The sequence below is a fragment of the Typopeltis vanoorti genome, chromosome 1 (assembly GCF_054136105.1).
Source record: "Typopeltis vanoorti isolate ZY-2024b chromosome 1, IOZ_Tvanoo_1.0, whole genome shotgun sequence".
In the NCBI taxonomy this organism is placed as follows: Eukaryota; Metazoa; Arthropoda; class Arachnida; order Uropygi; family Thelyphonidae; genus Typopeltis; species Typopeltis vanoorti.
In genome coordinates, this window is record NC_143549.1 from 31,508,619 (window position 1) to 31,525,918 (window position 17,300).

Below are 17,300 nucleotides of genomic sequence, written 5' to 3' on the forward strand. Positions count from 1 at the left end.
AATCAGTTGATATACGTGATAGAATTACTGAGTGAGCACTTTGCAAGAATATATCATCCAGGTGGTGTCATTGCAAAAATGGAAGAACCAACAGTTTATACGGGAATTGTGGTAAATGAAGTGGAGGTGAATAGTCTACAAAACCTCAATCTCAATTCAGCTGCAGGACTGAATAATATACAAGCTCGTGTCGTACGAGAAGCGGTTAAAGAATTGTCAGCGCCCTTGACCATTTTGTTTAATTTGAGTCTCGGGTCTGGGTTAGTTCAAAGGAGTTGGAAATGAGGGGGAAATATTTCCACTGCATAAAGGAACTATTTTCTCCAAGACTGCTGTTGAAAATTACCGGCCGATCAGCATATCAGGAATTATTGTCAAGGTGTTGGAGAAAATCGTCAAGACGAAAATACAAGATTGGATAGATGAAAATGGGATACTGTATGAGGAACAGCATGGTTTTGTGAAGGGTAGATCATGCCTCAATAACTTGCTCACGTTCTATAACACAGTGACAGCTGAACTGGTAAGGGTAACAGGTTTACAGTAATTCTACTGGACCTTGCTAAAGCCTTTGATAGGATACTATATGGAATTCTAATCAGTAAACTGCAGCATATGAGAATGGATATAGGGTTGGTGAGGTGGATAGGAGAATGGTTGAAGGAGAGATATCAGAGAGTAGTTTATTCAGGAGGTAGAGTCCAAAAGACAGCCTGTGACTAGTGGTGTGCTGCAGGAGTCTGTTCTTGGACCACTGCTGTTTAATTTGTTCGATGTAGGAAAAGATCTAAGAGGAACTGTGCATCTGTTTGCAGATGATGCAAAGCTGGGTAGAGCAATAGTGAATGCTCAGGATGTCAAAATTTTGCAGGATGATTTGAATAATTTGGAGTTCTGGGCTATGGAGAAAAATTGTCAATTTAATGTGGAAAAATGTAAGGTTTTGTATTTTGGAGTGAAAAGATTAGCAGCAGTATATCACATTGGTGGAACTGTACTCCAGGAGATTGATGAGGCCAGGGATTTGGTGAGATGGATAGGAGAGTGGTTGAAGGAGAGATATCAGAGAGTAGTTTATTCAGGAGGTAGAGTCCTGAATAAGGAGTTGAATTGGTGGATAGGGAGTTGAAGTTTAGGGGACACATCGCAAAAGTGGCAAAATCAGCTCATCAAATCACTTGTTTGCTGAAAAAACACTTTAACAAGCAGAGACAAACAGGTTATTGTTCCTCTATATCGAGCCTTGACAAGACCCCATCTAGACTACTGTGCCCAGATATGGGCGCCAGGGTTTCTTCTTGATGGGGAGGAGGTGGAGAGGATCCAGAGACGAGACGAATGACCAAGATAATAGCAGGACTAAGGAATGAACCGTATGAGAACAGGATCAAGATTTGTGGGCTGCAAAAATTGGTTGATAGGTAGAAACGGGGTGATATGCTTGAGACATTCAAATTACTGAAGGGTTTCTACAAGATTAATTCAGAAGATATTTTTGAGAATAGGACTGGTAGTGGGACGACTAGGGACCATCCATGGAAGCTTGGTAAGAGTGTGGTCAGCAAGGGTGTTAGAGCTAGGTTTTTTACTTGGAGAGTGGTAAATGAGTGGAATAAGTTTGCCAGAGAGTCTGTTGTGGGTGCCATGACTGTAAATGCGTTCAAGGTGAAGCATGATAGATACTTTGTGAATGTTGAATAGTGGTTCTTGACATGATGTTAGGCCTCCCTCCTCCCTCGATGAGTCTAAGGACTCCTTGGAATTGCCCATAATAATAACAATAATAATAATTCACGACAACGAAACATTCTCGAAAAGTTACGCCGTAAATAACATTTGATTTTTGCGCTGCGCGAAGTGCAGAACTTCTTAAAATCGTTTTGTCGTCGTTCAAATCAAGCTTCAAAAATTATTATTATTACGTGACACCTCCAGGGAGTCCAAAGACTCATCGCGGGTGGGTACCTACTCTACAACTCCGTCTCCACCACTCACTCATTCCGCCAACTACAACGAACTACAACTACACCACCGTCATCTACCCCCCAGCATTACCACTAGTAATTTCACAGATAATCACAAACATCCATGCCCACGGCGGGATTCGAACTCGCAGCCTTTTGGCTGGAAAGCGGGTAAGCTAACCACTCGCCAACCAGGCCGGCTGTAAAAAATAGTAAAAGAAATGTCTGTTTCAAACACACAAAGATCTCCAGTTACGCTAGGTTTAAAAAATAAATAAAATTACACCAAACCACAAATCTAACTCGCTACTTTATTACAAAAGTGACACTTATCTTTTCAGCAGCAACTTTCATCAGCCTTTCACTAACTGGCTACCTAGCGCCCTCTATTATAATCAATGAGAACTTTTACTAATTTATACTGAAAACTTAATGCCATGAGAGGAAGTATGCTGATCCAAAAGACTGGTGATTTTTCTGCTGATTTAAAAATGTCATCACAGTTAAACATGTTAAATAATAACAGCTGATCCCGATTTAAAAAAATGACATCAGAAAATGACAAGTCTGAACTTCATGCTATGCGCACAATATTTGATGCTGGTAAGTGAATTTGTTATCATGGTGATAACTGAGTAACAGACACTAACCTACAGAAATGTGCAAACATACAAGAACCAGTTAAGAAACGTATACTTATAACGCAACATTGCAGGATTATTTACAATATCTTTAAATGTCACTTACCTATTGTTACTTAATTAACAGAATAAATAAATGAAGATGGAGAGCAGCGGGAAATATGTATAATGTGTGCATGCTTGTGTCCAGAGTGAGTGCCAACTCCGAAATTCAGGAATAATTGCTGTATGTTTCATCCCTTGCACAGTTTTCACTGTGATGTTTTCATTTGTTCGTGATAACAAATGTTCATGATTTTAAGAAAATTATTTTATTTATTTGTTTGCTTTTGCTCCATCAAAGTCTTTGTCAAACCATCTTTGCTCTCTCTTGTACACTTACAGTGCAACCTAAAAAGGAAAGGTTATGCATGTTAAATGGACAGACTCTTTCACTGCACAATTGCAAGAAGATAGGACATAATTTTCTTAATAGAGCAGGTACCTCATCATTCTTTGAAAAAGATCTAGGTTTGATTCATATCATGACATAAATCTTTTTATGCACTTTTTTCTTCGTTTTCTCCCATTTAAAAGTTAGTTATTTTCTTTCCACAAAGCAGGGAAACTGACTTCAGAATACATGCAGGTGAATACAAATAAATACTTAATAGTTCATACGAGATAATGGGCTATGAAATAAATTAAATATGCCAAGAAATTATATTCTTGGTTTCATCCTTTAACCTAGTGTAAGCAAACAAAGTATGTGCATGAAGTAGCTTCACAACTGGGCTACTTGTATATAGAGGCTAATGACTTCACATCAGTTGCCTTAGCATCATACATGTCCATATGAATATGTGTCTTGCATTATGGGATACTAAGGCAGCTGATGAAAAGTCATTGGCCTCTATATATAAGTAGTCCAGTTGTGAAGTTACTTCATGTGCAAACTTTGTTTGCTTACATTTGGATAAAGGATGAAACCAAGAATATAATTTCTCGTCATCTTTAATTTATAATATAACCAAGTGGAAAAAAACTTTCCAGGTGTACTATAAAGTTTTATCTAGAGTGGTTTCAACTCTCTGAAGGAATTCTAACTCCTTGAGTTGTCATGAAGTAATAATAATAATAACAAATATATGTGCATTGCCTAGTCTGCTGCTTTTTTTTTATGAGCAGGTTGTAACATTTTTGGGAATGGAATTATTAAAACTGTGTAACTTTCATGCTATATTTTTCATATGTTCCATGCTCTATACTTTTCTGTTACATGTAATAGTTATTCAAAGTATGAAAAGTTCATTTTCATAACTTAATCACTTCATAATCTATCACATTTTGAATCTGTAAATATAGTCAGTTCTCAATGGCTTCCATTCTAACAAACCCATTTTCAGTCAGGTATCGCTATATTAACTATAAGAATATGTTTACATGCCAGAATACTAAAATTTGTTTTGTTATAATTTTAATTAATTTTGATGCAATACAATGCTAGTAAAGTAATGCAATGTACAAATTACCATACTGAATAATAAAACATGAGTGTGCAGTGCTTTTATGCACTTACGTAAAATAATCAGGTGGAAACACATGGAGGTAAAGGTAAATCTTCAAAGTTGCTGCTTTATTAATTGGATGACTCACAGGGGGAGATGGGGAGGCTATGTCATCTCAACAACAAATTTCTCAAATTAGGAATTGCAGCAAATTGTTCTGAGGATAGTTCACGGATGCATAACTTGTGGAAGGTCTGTAGTCTTGAGGGAATGAGATGACAGCAGAAGTGATCATCTTCAAAAATTTGTACATTACATCCAATTTAGTTTGCATATTTTGATTTCTTTTCTGCATCAATTTCTCTGTAACAAACAACTGCAGCTTCATCAAGCTGTCTGCTTTCCTCTTCCATGCTCTTGTGGGTTATCTTATTTTGGACAAACAGGAAGATCTGCTTTTATTTGGCTAGAAGAACACAAATCTTATATTAAATACCATGAGCCTGAACAGTTTGTACTTGCAGAGCATGCTATCGACACTAAACATAGAATTCTTCATAAAAGTCATTTCCTCATAGAAACTTTATAAAGAAATGTGTGAAACTTTACTTCACTGCCCTGACTTCAACGTATCAGATGGACTATACTATCCCCTTTGTGGGAGATGGTGCTTTTTAAATCAGCGTAAAGAGGTTTGGAGAGGATGAAGATACTATGTGGAGGGTGTAGAAGCTGTTGACAATCTTTAATCTTTCCTAACTTTATTTTATCTAAATATATATATATATATATATATATATATAAATAAGTTAGAAAATTATTAACCTTTTATAGTTATCTTACATGAGCTACTTAGGTGGCACTTTTTAGAATTGTCTGTTAATGTTTAATTACCATTCTGTAATCTTGTATTAATGATGCATATGATACCTAGGTGAAAATTCTACATTAATAAAGTTTTTTATGTTAGTTTTCCTCAGGTTTTGCAATTCTTTTCTATATATTTAAATATATTGGAGGAAGTCGAGGAATCATGGGTTCTTGGAGTTATGGTAGATCAGAATTTAAGGGGCATGTTGCAAAGGTAATAAGAAAAACTCAGAGAATTGCTGCAATATTAAGACAAATATTAATCAGCACAGATGAAATGGTGGTGATTCCATTTTATAAGGCCGTAATCATGCAACATCTGGACTACTGTGCTCAAATCTCGTTGAGGTTTGGAGAGGATGAAGATACTATGTGGAGGGTGTAGAAGCAGTTGACAAAAATTATTTAAGGACTGTGGAATGTTAGCTGTGAAGATAGATTGAAGAAATGTAATGTAATGTGCAGAGTATGGCTGGCAGAGAAGATACTGTGCACCCACAGATGCAAGACCTGTCGACACTTCTGTGCATGTCAGAAGTAGATGAATCCTTTCTGATGATGGGATAATCATTGCGTTTAACGGAATGAGTGTTTATTCTTATATGTCAGAAAATTCTAGTTTTTAAAGTGGTAACTATTTTGCTTGTACAACAGTTCGAAAATTTATGTATAATGCACATGATTTTGCATGTTGATAATGAATTTGTACATCGTCTTATTCCTTTTGCCCCCTTCAACAGGAATTGACTTTTCTTGGCAAATTGCCAGCCTACGGTCTTGTATCTGTGGTCAAACATTAGAAGGTCTTATTTACTGGATGGATACAAGAAAGATTTTGCAAATAATGGAAAATAAGGAAGGGAGATAGGAACTAGAGGTTTTTTTTTTTTTTTTTTTTTGACGTGGAGTGCATTGCTTGAGTATGTTGTGTTTGTTAAGAATGTGAATGAGTTTAAGCTTAGGCATGCTAGATATGTTGCAGGCAGGAGAGATTTTCCATAAGTCTGGAATTTTCTAATATGTGTATACTTTCACATTGTAATGTAATGTAATATATATACTTATATAATGTATGCAATTATTAATGATATAAACCTGTCTTTCTGTCCCCCCCCTCACTAAGTCTAAGACTTAGTGAGGGGGGGGACAGAAACTCTCACCCAGTGAGAGACTCATGTTGAAAAGATATACAAAAGCTGTTGTTAACTCTTTGGCACATTCCCTCAAGACACGTGGTGAAATAGCATCAAGTCCCACAGCCTTATTTACATCAAGTCTATTCAATTCTTCATATACCTCCTGTTCACTTACTAACAGTTCCTCCTCCTCCTCTTCTCCCACTTCTTTCAAGTTTAGACTTAGGAGAGTTAATGCAATAATAATAACAATAAGAGCCTCCATAGCTCAGTCAGTATAGATGAAGCTATTTGGTTGGAAAGAACTATGTTCGATTCCTGTCAGTGACGCAAGGAACTTTATCTGGGTGTCTTTCAACTAAAGGTGAGCTAGCTAGTTTCATATGAAGGTAGAGGGTTTTTCACCCAAAAACTCAGGTTTTTTGTCTCCCAGAACAGGCAAACCGGCCTGTGAACACACTAGGGAGGAATAAGGCTTGAACACCTTATCCTTGACAGAGTAGTGGTAAAGTGTAGAAAAATCCTCGACACTACAAGGTAAAAAGGGGAGGAAAGGAATAATATAAGATAATAACGAACAACATATATTTTTAAATTTAGTTTAATCCTTTATCCAAGTGTAAGCAAACAAAGTTTGTGCCAGAAGCATCTTCAGGACTGAGGCAACTTGTGGTAAAGGTGGACCAAGTTCTCATCACTCCTTGTCTTAGTATCTCTCATAATGCAAAACACAACTCCTTGCAGACATGAATAATGCTATGCATTAAGGGAAGGGCCACTACCCAGACTGGTTTCGACCTTTATTGAGGTCTCATCAGTAGGAGCCAGACCCAGAGGTGGTGATACCAAGGTGGAAGCAATGAAGAAGTCATATTTACCTATACGAGTTGCCAAAAGGTGTCTCACCTTATTATTAAATTACTCTGGATTTAGAGAAAGATGCTGGAAGTTTTGGCAACTTGTATAGGTAAATATGATTTCTCCATTGCTTCCACTTTGGTATCACCACCTCTGGGTCTGGTACTTACACTTGGATAAAGGATTAAACTAAATTTATTATAGTCTAACCAAGTGGGGGGAAAAAAACTTCCAACATCTTTCTCTAAATCCAGAGTAATTTAAAAATAAGGTGAGACACCTTTTGGCAACTCATATAGGTAAATATGACTTCTCCGGTGCTTCTGCCTTAGTATCACCACTTCTGGGTCTGGCTCCCACTGACGAGACCTCAATAAAGGTCAAAACTGGTTTTGACCTTTATTGAGGTCTCGTCAGTGGGAGCCAGACCTGAAATACGAAGGTTGAAGTAATGCAGAGCTTATATGAATTTTACCTAAACAAGTTGCCACAAGGTGCTTTGACCTTATTAAATAAAATCTCAGGATGAGAGATAGATGTAGAAAGTTTTTTAACTTGGGTATATTATGTATTCAAGATACCAAGTAATTTTATATAAACTTGGTTTTTAATCCTATTTCCCAAATAAGCAAACAGACAAGTATGGCAAGTTTGCGCCAGTTCATAGTGTAAGACTGAGGCAACTCATGGTAAAGGTGGATTAAGCTCCGATCACTTTCCATAGTTTTTTTTTTTTTTTTTCCCCTAATGCAAGGCACATCCCCTTGCTTTGTATTTCAACCTTCGTATTTCAGGTCTGGCTCCCACTGACGAGACCTCAATGAAGGTCGAAACCAGTCTGGGTAGTGACCCCTTCCTTTAATGCATAGCATCATACATCTCTGCAAGGGGATGTGCCTTGCATTAAGGGAAAAATACTAAGGAAAGTGATTGGAGCTTAATCCACCTTTACCACTAGTTGCCTCAGTCTTGCACTACGTGCAAGAGTAAGAACAGAGTTGGATAAAGGAAATGACTACGCGATGATTCTGCTAGCTTTTGCAAAGACATTTGACAAAATACTACATGGAAATTTGTTACGTGGATAAGAGGGTCGCTGGACAGATGTTGAAAAGTGGTATATATAGAGGGTCAGAAACTAGCTGAAAACGATGACTAGTGGTGTTCTGCAAGGTTCGGTGATGGGACCATTGCTGTTTAATTTATACATAAATGATATAGTAAATAATGTGAAAGGAAATATTCAGTTGTTTGCTGATGATGTGAAATTAGGTAGAGTAATAGTTAATCAGGTGTTGTGGAGAGCATGCAGGATAATTTAAATAGGCTGTCAATATGGGCAAAAGTTAATGGGCATCAGTTTAATGTGGATGAATGAGTTGTGAATGATTGAATTCTCACTCCCTTTTTTCACACCCTCTTTATACAGCTTCCAGTGATGACCTCTTGTTCTCCCCTGATCTCTTACCGTTTTCTGTAAAACCTCCTCAACGTTGATCCTATAACAATCCCTTACTAACTTGTAGGTCTCTCTCATATCACTCCTCTTCCTCCTATTCACTAGACTCCACTGTCGGTGCCGGGTTATTTTGCACCCTAGGCAAAGTTTAAAAGTGCACCCCTTATTTCATGAACTAAATTGTTTCTAATTGACATTAAACAAAATAAAATTGTCTTTTAGGTTAAATTAATTGGTAAATTAATAGGACTTTTTTTATTTTCTTTTTTAATTAATTTGAAAATTCTCTGTTATAATTTATTTACAAAAAAAAAAAAAAAAGTTATAAAATGCCGAAATTTAATATTTTAAAATGTTAACGTTTTTAAATATTTATCTTAATTGAATTTTAAATAGCTGTAAGTTCAAATCATTTAGGTAAGGAACAAAAAAGAACCAAGAGTTAAATAGTAAAATAGTGTGATGTGTGAGGGATAAGGAAAAAGAATCGATACCTAAATCATATATCACTATTTAATTTTGATATTTTAGTAAAATACGAATAAAGCATAGCTTGAAGTTTTGCGCCCTAGGCTGTTGCCTAGTTTTCCTAAATGGTAGAGCCGCCCTGCTAGACTCTGTAGATTGCATCTTCTCAACTTTTCCTCATATTCGACATTTTACAGATCAGAAATTACCTTAGTCAGTCACCTCTGGGCCCTTTCTAACATCTTTTCATCCTTTTGAAAACTAGGTGACCAAATCTGTAGTCCATGTGTGGCCTAATCAGCCTTATACAGTGGAAGCAGAATCTCATTACAGTGGTATCTCACTAATCTCAACCTCTTTAGTCGGAACCCTCCAGTAATCTGAACTGCAGTTTGAAAGAAAAAAAAAGTGTTATTTATTGCGTATTATTATTTTGTGTACTATTATTTTTATTTAATAATTATTATTTTAACTATTATTTTTATTTAATAATTATTATTTTAACTATTATTATTTATTTTATTATTATTACAGTATTTTTTTCATACTGTCGATTGTATGGTTATACTGGAGGACTATTTTGATTTATTGTGTATTCACGTTTGCTTTTTTTTATACTGTACAGTACGTACTGTATTGTCGGCATGAATCAAAAAATATACACAAAAAGTGGAAATTCAAAATGTGCATAATTTGATTAAAAATATAAATCCAGATGTTGAAATTTCACAAACAGATGTTGCGAAATGATTACAGGTAGAACTGAAAGTGAATTCGAAATCAAATCAGATGATGAAATTATAAATATGACGCTACAGAATGAATTAGAAGACGATGATGACGATGAAGAACTCGAAGAGAAAAAAGTAAAACATGAAGAAGCAGCTGATAGTTTTAATATGTGTATAGAATGGGCTAAGCAGAATGATATGCCATTCCACAAAATTTTGTTTGCTAATGCAGCTCCGAGAAGAAGCATTCGAAAAAAGTTTAACTTCAAAGAGGCAAAAGAAAATCAGTGACGTTTTTACAAAGAAATAAAAAAAACTTTTTTTGTGTTATTTTTGAAACTTTTTGTGTTGTGTACAAGAAAGTGATATATTTTACGTAAATTAAGTTACGTACTGAACTATGCAATTTTATTAAATCAGAATCCTCAACAATATAGGTAAATACAAATTAAATTTTTTACTAAAATAAACTTGTGTACTGTATTTTTTTGTTTTACATTACAGTACAGTATATCTGTTAATTTATTTACAGAATTAAATTGATATACCATTAGAATCTGATATTTATTTTTGCCTTAAACGCTAGTTATTGTTGTCTCTTCGGGAGAAATTCGCTAATCCGAACTTTTCGCTAATTCGAACGAGCACGGTTTTTATTAGTTCGGATTAGCGACATACCACTGTACTTCTATAAGTCAGTGTTCACTGCATCATGCCAGAATTCATTATGTTTTCCTTACAATTTTGGCAATGTGTCCTCTAAATTTTAGATCCTTATCCACCATCACGTCAAAATATCTTATTTCATCCACCTCCAAGAATATATCCAAACCAAGCATAAATTTTACATCTCATATTTGTTTCCCAAATTTTAAAACCTTACATTTTGCAACATTGAACTGGCATCCCCACTCAAGTGCCAATTAATTCAATTTATTCAAGTCTTCTTGTAAGGCCACAATATCTGCTCTACTCTTCATAGTTCTTCTCAACTTTGCATCATCTGCAAACAACTAAATATCTGCATCCAAAGCTTCCCCAATATCATTGACATACAGGTTAAACAGCAATGGTCCTAAAACAGACCCCTGAGACACATTAGTAGCGACTTTTCTCTTCTGGAATATTGCTCCACTGTACACAACTTGCTAATACCTATCAGATAGCTAATCTCTGATCCAATGCACTAATTTAATATCCATCCCCATCCATCCCACTTTAACTATCAACTTATCAAGTAGTAATTATCAAAAGCCATTGCAAAATCTAAGTATATTACTGTGTATACATCTCCTTTGTCCAGTGAACTAAAGCATGATCTCCATGCCATCCATCAAAGATAATACCATTGTTACAACCCAATTCTGGATCCTAGTTCTCACCAGCCTCTCCAGCACTTTAACCACAGCACAATCTTGCCCTCCTTTCACTCTTTGGAACTCAACCCACTGCAAGACTCATAATAAACAAATACGTCAAGGCAGATGCCAGTGCCCTGGCACATTCCTTCAAAATATGTGAAAAAAAAATCAGCTAACGCCTTTTTATTCCCGTATACGGGAGTAGGCGAGGCCATTTAGCCCTATCTAACTTTTGGAGACTGAGTGGGCAGTTCAATCTCCACTGGCACCCAATCAGAGACAGATGGCCCAAGGCTATCACTAATTAAGCAGTACGCAGTGAAGAGAGACGGCTCAAATGTGCCGCCATCTCGTGGTCCCTAACCCTAACACAAATATATTTAATGTCTGAAATAATGTGGGTTCTACGGTCGATTTTCTTGAGTTTACAGGACGAAAAACCCGAGTTTCCGGGAGGAAAAACCTGCTTGCCCGTGCCAGAGATCGACTAACTCGGGAACCGGTCGAAAAAAGGCTTAGAAAAATTTCCTCTAGTCGCCGACTAGACTCGAAACCAAGACTTCCTTCGTGCGGCCAAGCGCGGTGGTGTGCAAACGCCACATCCACTGAGCTACACAGGCTCAAAATATGTGATGATATATTATTAAATCCCACAGCCTTATTAACATCAAGTTTGCTCAATTCCCAATATACCTCTTGCTCACTTATATTCAGTCTCTCCTCCTCATCATCAACTGCTCTCAAACTCTCCATGATCTCACATTCACAAGAATGAAAGACCTTTATGAGCTGCTCATTAAGTATCTCAACTATATCCTCTTCCCTTACCAATGAAGTCACCTTCCTTACCTGTTCTTTGTATTCCATTATCATGGAATTGATTATTACGACTCCTCTTATGCTACCTCCATGATGACTTTTTCCTCTATATCGCATGCCTAATCTCTTTATTCATCCATTTCACACATGCCTTTTTTTTTTTTTTAACCTTCTGAATCTTGGAATAGATTCAGACATTGCTTCTACTAGACAGTTCTTGAATATCCCCTCCCAAAGCTGCATTGATCTCCTTTCCAGCTAACTCCTCATTCCATGCTACACCTGCAAGCTGTCTCCTGAGATTCTCATAATCACCATCCTTGTAGTTTCACACATACCCATTTCTTCAGAGAGGTCCTCACACTGCTGCCAACCACCCAGTAATCACTTTATGGTCACTTTCACCAACTGGAGGGTGATTTAACACCTCATTGATAATTACATCTTTCTGATGCGATGATCAAATCCAACAGCCTCAATCATCGTGTCCTCTGTTACGTACTGCCTGAAGTATTTTTCCCTCAAAAACTCAATAAACTCGTTTTCTTTACTTCCATTTGCTATCTTATCATTCCAGTTTATATTATCATTAAAATTGCCCATAATGATCATCATTTTCTTGTTTGCTTGGCTAATTTGATTATACATTTCATGTTCACTACCATCCACTACCAAGTTTGTAACAACATCTAAGTATTTCATTTTATTCACCTCTCACACCATTGCCTCAAAAACAAGTGGCCACTCTGATGCTATTTTCCTCTTGCATCTCTAACTTGTATTGACATAACTCTTTCTCTATCATCAATAGCACTCTCCCCCTCCCTTTTTACTATTTCTATCTTCCCGAAAACACATAATACCCTTCCATCTCTATTCCTGTCAGGATGTCATCCTCATCCAACCATGTCTCACTTATTCAATCAATTTTTTGGGTGAATAGACTCAATTAATGCAACCATTTCACTTGCCTTGTTTCTTACACTTCTAGCATATGTATACAAACATAGCAGCTCATTCTTGAATCTATAAGAAGTTCCACTGATACCACTTATTAGATGTGACTTCTCACTGCTTAACTTAAGATATTTCTTTTTCTCCTTCCCTTTTTTGTCTACACATGTATTCACATCCTCTTGGAGAATCAACCTTTCTCACTCTATGTTCCCTATCACCCTGAGCCTCCTGGTTTCTGTGTTTGTCTTGCACACTTGCTCTCTCATTCTCTATACTCATGCTACTCACTTCTTCATTCATAACCACTTCATTCACACCTTTCCATTCTTTCACGTTGCTTCTTACTTGATCAGATTCATTCTCTGTACTCATTTCTCTACCTTTCAGTAGCAGTTTCTCCAAGTGATTCACATCAAACCATTCAAATGAAGTCCACACATTAACAAACTGCACTCCTTTCTCCTCACACATTTCAGCTAACATATCATTTATAATCTTTTCTCTCTCTCTCTCTGCCTCATTTCATCACTGTCATAACTGGGCAACACCCTGACTACCTTTCCTATCACATTAATATCTTTTATCCATCTCAACAACCTCCTGATAGCTAATCTGAAGTATTCTTTGTTCCCAGTCAATATTGGTACATAATGGCCAATATATACACATAAATCTTACCACCACCTAACACAAGAAGTAGCTGTTATTAATACACTAAAAAAACAGAACTTTAAAGATTTGCTCAAATGAGCAAGCAATATTAGCAATACTTTCCTAAAAAATGGCTACAAAAAAACACTACCAACCAACAAAATTCTTCACATGACTGCACCTAATAGTAAAAACAAACTATTTCATACATTAAATGGATATCAGATAAAATAAACAGAATTCTACACAAATACAATCTTTTAAACCTCTTGCAAAATTATTATTATGAACCTCCCATGATGAGTCTGCTTCTCATCGTGGGAGGGTCATTCAGCTGACAATACATCTATCATACTGAATCTTAGAATCCTTACCACTCCCTCTGTTAACAACATATTCCAGTAATGCATTTCATTCACTGACAATTTTCTATGTAAAAAAATCTACTCACATCTCTCTTCACTACACTTACATTACTTATCAACTTTGCATCATCAACAAACAAATAAAGATCCCTAATCAGTCCACATGATATATCATTTGCAAACAAGTTGAATAGCAGGGACCCAAGAACAAAACCCTTGGGCATGCCACTAGTTACCCTCCTTTTTTGAGAAATTGTTTCATCATACACAACTTGCTGGTATCATTCAGAGAGCTAATCTCCAATCCATCTAACCAATATACTATCTATTCCATCCTCTGGAGCTTGTACACCAACTTATCATGTAGTAATCTATCAGATGCTATTTGCAAAGTCCAAGAATATCATTGCATATGATTCTTCTTTATCTGACACACTCGTCACCTAAAATGTAAGTAAATTATTAAATCAAGAACTACTCTTCACAAATACATGCTGACCATAATAAAGAATATTAAACCCTTCAACCCAGTCTTGTATTCTTTTCCTAACCAATCTCTCCAACACCTTGACTACACCAGCAGTTTTACAGACTGGTCTATAATTGGAAGCTTCTGTCCTAGAACCATGCCTGTGAAGTAGTACTATTTTGCCTTTTTTCCACTTCTTAGGAACCTTATCCACCCCAAAACTTTCATTAAATAACCAGGTCAAGGGTATAGCTAACTGTGCACATTCCTTAAGAATACATGGTGATATATCATCCATTCCCACAGTCTTATTAATATCTAACCCAAAGTGCTTGTTTAATAATTCTGCTATATTCTTTGTAATGGCCACTCTGCTGTCACGACTATCCACCAGGTGTCATCCTGCCATAATTATTCTTTCTCTTGCTATCTGATCTGATCCTGTGTCTTCCTCTCTTTGAGAGGGTTGCAGCTGATTACTAGGGAGATAGTGATGCGAGGTGGTTTCCCGTTGCCTTCCTTGCCATATTTTTTTTATGACTGTAGCCTGTGTGTTCACGGGTCCGGTTTGCCTGCTTGCTGGATGAAAAACCCCAGATAAACTGGTGGAAAAAACTGCTGTCCACGCCCAAGACTGGATAACTTGGCTATGGCTGAGGAAGATCCTTAATCTCCTCACATCGTCAACAGGGATCAAACCTACGACACTCCTTCCCGAGGCATATGGTTGTGAAGCGCAAAGCCACTCGGCTAACCGTGCGGACTCTCTTGCTATGTTGCAGAAGAATTCCCTTGAATTAACCTTGGCCTGACTTGCCAATCTCATCTCATTCTGCATCTTTTCTTTTTTTACTATACCCGTCACCTTCCTAGCCTGCACTTTATGCTCTTCATGGATTCAGTTACCACCAACTCTTGTACCCTCTCCAAGCATTTTCTTTTAACACAGCTTGCTGGATTTCACTCTTCATCCATTGCATTCCTTTTCTATTTATTTGCTTAACTTTTGGTATGCTATTATACATTGCTCATGTCAGATACTGTGTTATGAATTTTCATGCACTGTCAACATCTTTTCTGCACTCAATTTTTGTGCTGACGCTTTCTGTGTCACCAATGTGCACTTCTTTATGGATGCCATTTTCAGAAGCATTAAAAGAAGTTATTCAACTAAACAACCCAGAAAATTACAGAGGAATCATGTTATTTCTTACCACATTGAAAATCTATTACAGGATATTTCTAAACCAAATTGAACCACATGTAACACCTCTTCTACCCCAAAATCAAGTAAATTTCTTGAAAAATAAGCATTGGGAACGGAACACATCTACTGCCCTAAAAGGTTGCTAGAAGGAGCAAAAGATAAAAATCTTCCTTTGATCTGAAACTTCATAGATTTCTCAAATGCTTTTGATTCAATCAGTAGACAAAGGATGTTCATAATTGTCATGGAATACCCTTGAATATAATAAAAAAAAAAAAAAAAAAAAAAAAACAGAACCGTACCAGAACTCTCATGCAACGATAATGGTTAATTGGAGAGATGACTGAGAGCTTTCTTATTTCCAGTGGAGTTCTTCAGGGGAGACTCTTTGGCACTACATCTTTTCAATATTACCCTTGATTATGTATTCTCCCTCACAGGAAATAAGTATGGAATGATTATCAAAGATTCGGCAGGACAGACCCACAAAAGCAGTCTCTGTTTTATAGATGATTGCAGCACTGCTCTGGTTGGCAGTTAATTGCAGTAAAACTAAAGTCCAAAAGAACAGAATGTAAGGAAATATTAGGCTAAATTACCACATTCTTGAAGTAAATGATTTTCATTACCTTGGTTCCTACATCGATATTCTGACAGTAAAAAAAAAAAAACTTTTATGGAATTGAATTCCCTTCAATTTTAATTCTCTTGAATTCCAGATATTAGTTAGACTTCAAAAGTCTAACTAATATCTGGAAATCCAATCTCATCACTGCATACAGGGCTGGCGGAAGCAGGCATGCGATGCATGCAGGCGCTGCTACGAAGGGGGCGCTGCCATCGAGGCACGGTTCATAAGTTCATTTTTAAGAAACAAAATTTTTATCATAAAAACAAAAAATTCTTAGAATGATCAATATTAAAATAAATAAGGCCGGATACACCGATTAAAAAATTTTAAAAAATTGTATATTGCTGCCTCTTTGATCAGCCCACTGTTTACAATTTTGCAGCAAGAGCAGGCTAAATGCTTGCCTGCAGAATGTTGTGTCTACTGCAGTCTATCTAAAGTGAAACGGTGAATGGTTTCTATGTGCAGAAACGAATTTTCGTGCAAAACATTTGTTGCTAGTTAACCAGTCATGGTACTCATCTCAGTAGGCTACTGACAGTAGCACAGTGCAGACTATTATTTCGTCTGTGTCGTGTTGTTAATAATTTCTTGTTGGTATAAAATAGAAATGGAATCAAAAATTAAAAAAAAAGTTATCTGGTGCACAAAACTGTAAGCATCATGCTGCGAAAGAAGCAAATATTAAGAAACAAACTGGGGCTCTTAATAAATTTGTTAAAATATTAAAATATTCTGATGCAGATTGTAACCAACTCGATACATCAGAAATCCGAGTTGAAGAACCTGCACATCATCCAGTTTGCATGAAAGTACTATTGCAACTATTGAACAAGATAACAAGATGCATGACTTAAGTGAAAAACAGTTAGAAGATTTAGTTGTAGCTGACCACGAAACTAACACATTGTTAATCTCTGTAAATTTGGAAGATCCAGGTGAACGGGGAAATATTGATGAAAAATTACATTACAAGTTGTTTTAATTGAAATGGGGACTGTTCAAAAGAAAAATATAATATATCCCAGAGATATATCATCATCAGTTGCATCAGTCTTGGGACTGTTAGCTCAGCAGCAATATCCTCCATTCCGCTCTGTCATTGGCTTTCTTCTTAACCTCCTGGTAACTCCTCAAACCCGTGCTGTCCTTGACTTGGTCAAGAAAGCTTTTCCTTGGTCTGCCTCTTCTTCTTTTCCCCTCTATTTTGCCTTCAGTTATTCTTT

General features: G+C 36.5%; 1 protein-coding gene across 1 annotated transcript in view; it reads left to right on the forward strand.

The window, feature by feature from the left end:
- Positions 1 to 2,375: 2,375 nt before the first annotated feature.
- Positions 2,376 to 17,300, forward strand: part of koko (cyclin Q) — a 103,983-nt gene continuing 89,058 nt past the window's right edge. Inside the window, exon 1 of the mRNA XM_090415480.1 lies at positions 2,376 to 2,567. Within this exon, the coding sequence (XP_090271606.1) occupies positions 2,510 to 2,567 (58 nt within the window). The 5' untranslated portion in view covers positions 2,376 to 2,509. The remainder of the gene's footprint in view (positions 2,568 to 17,300) is intronic.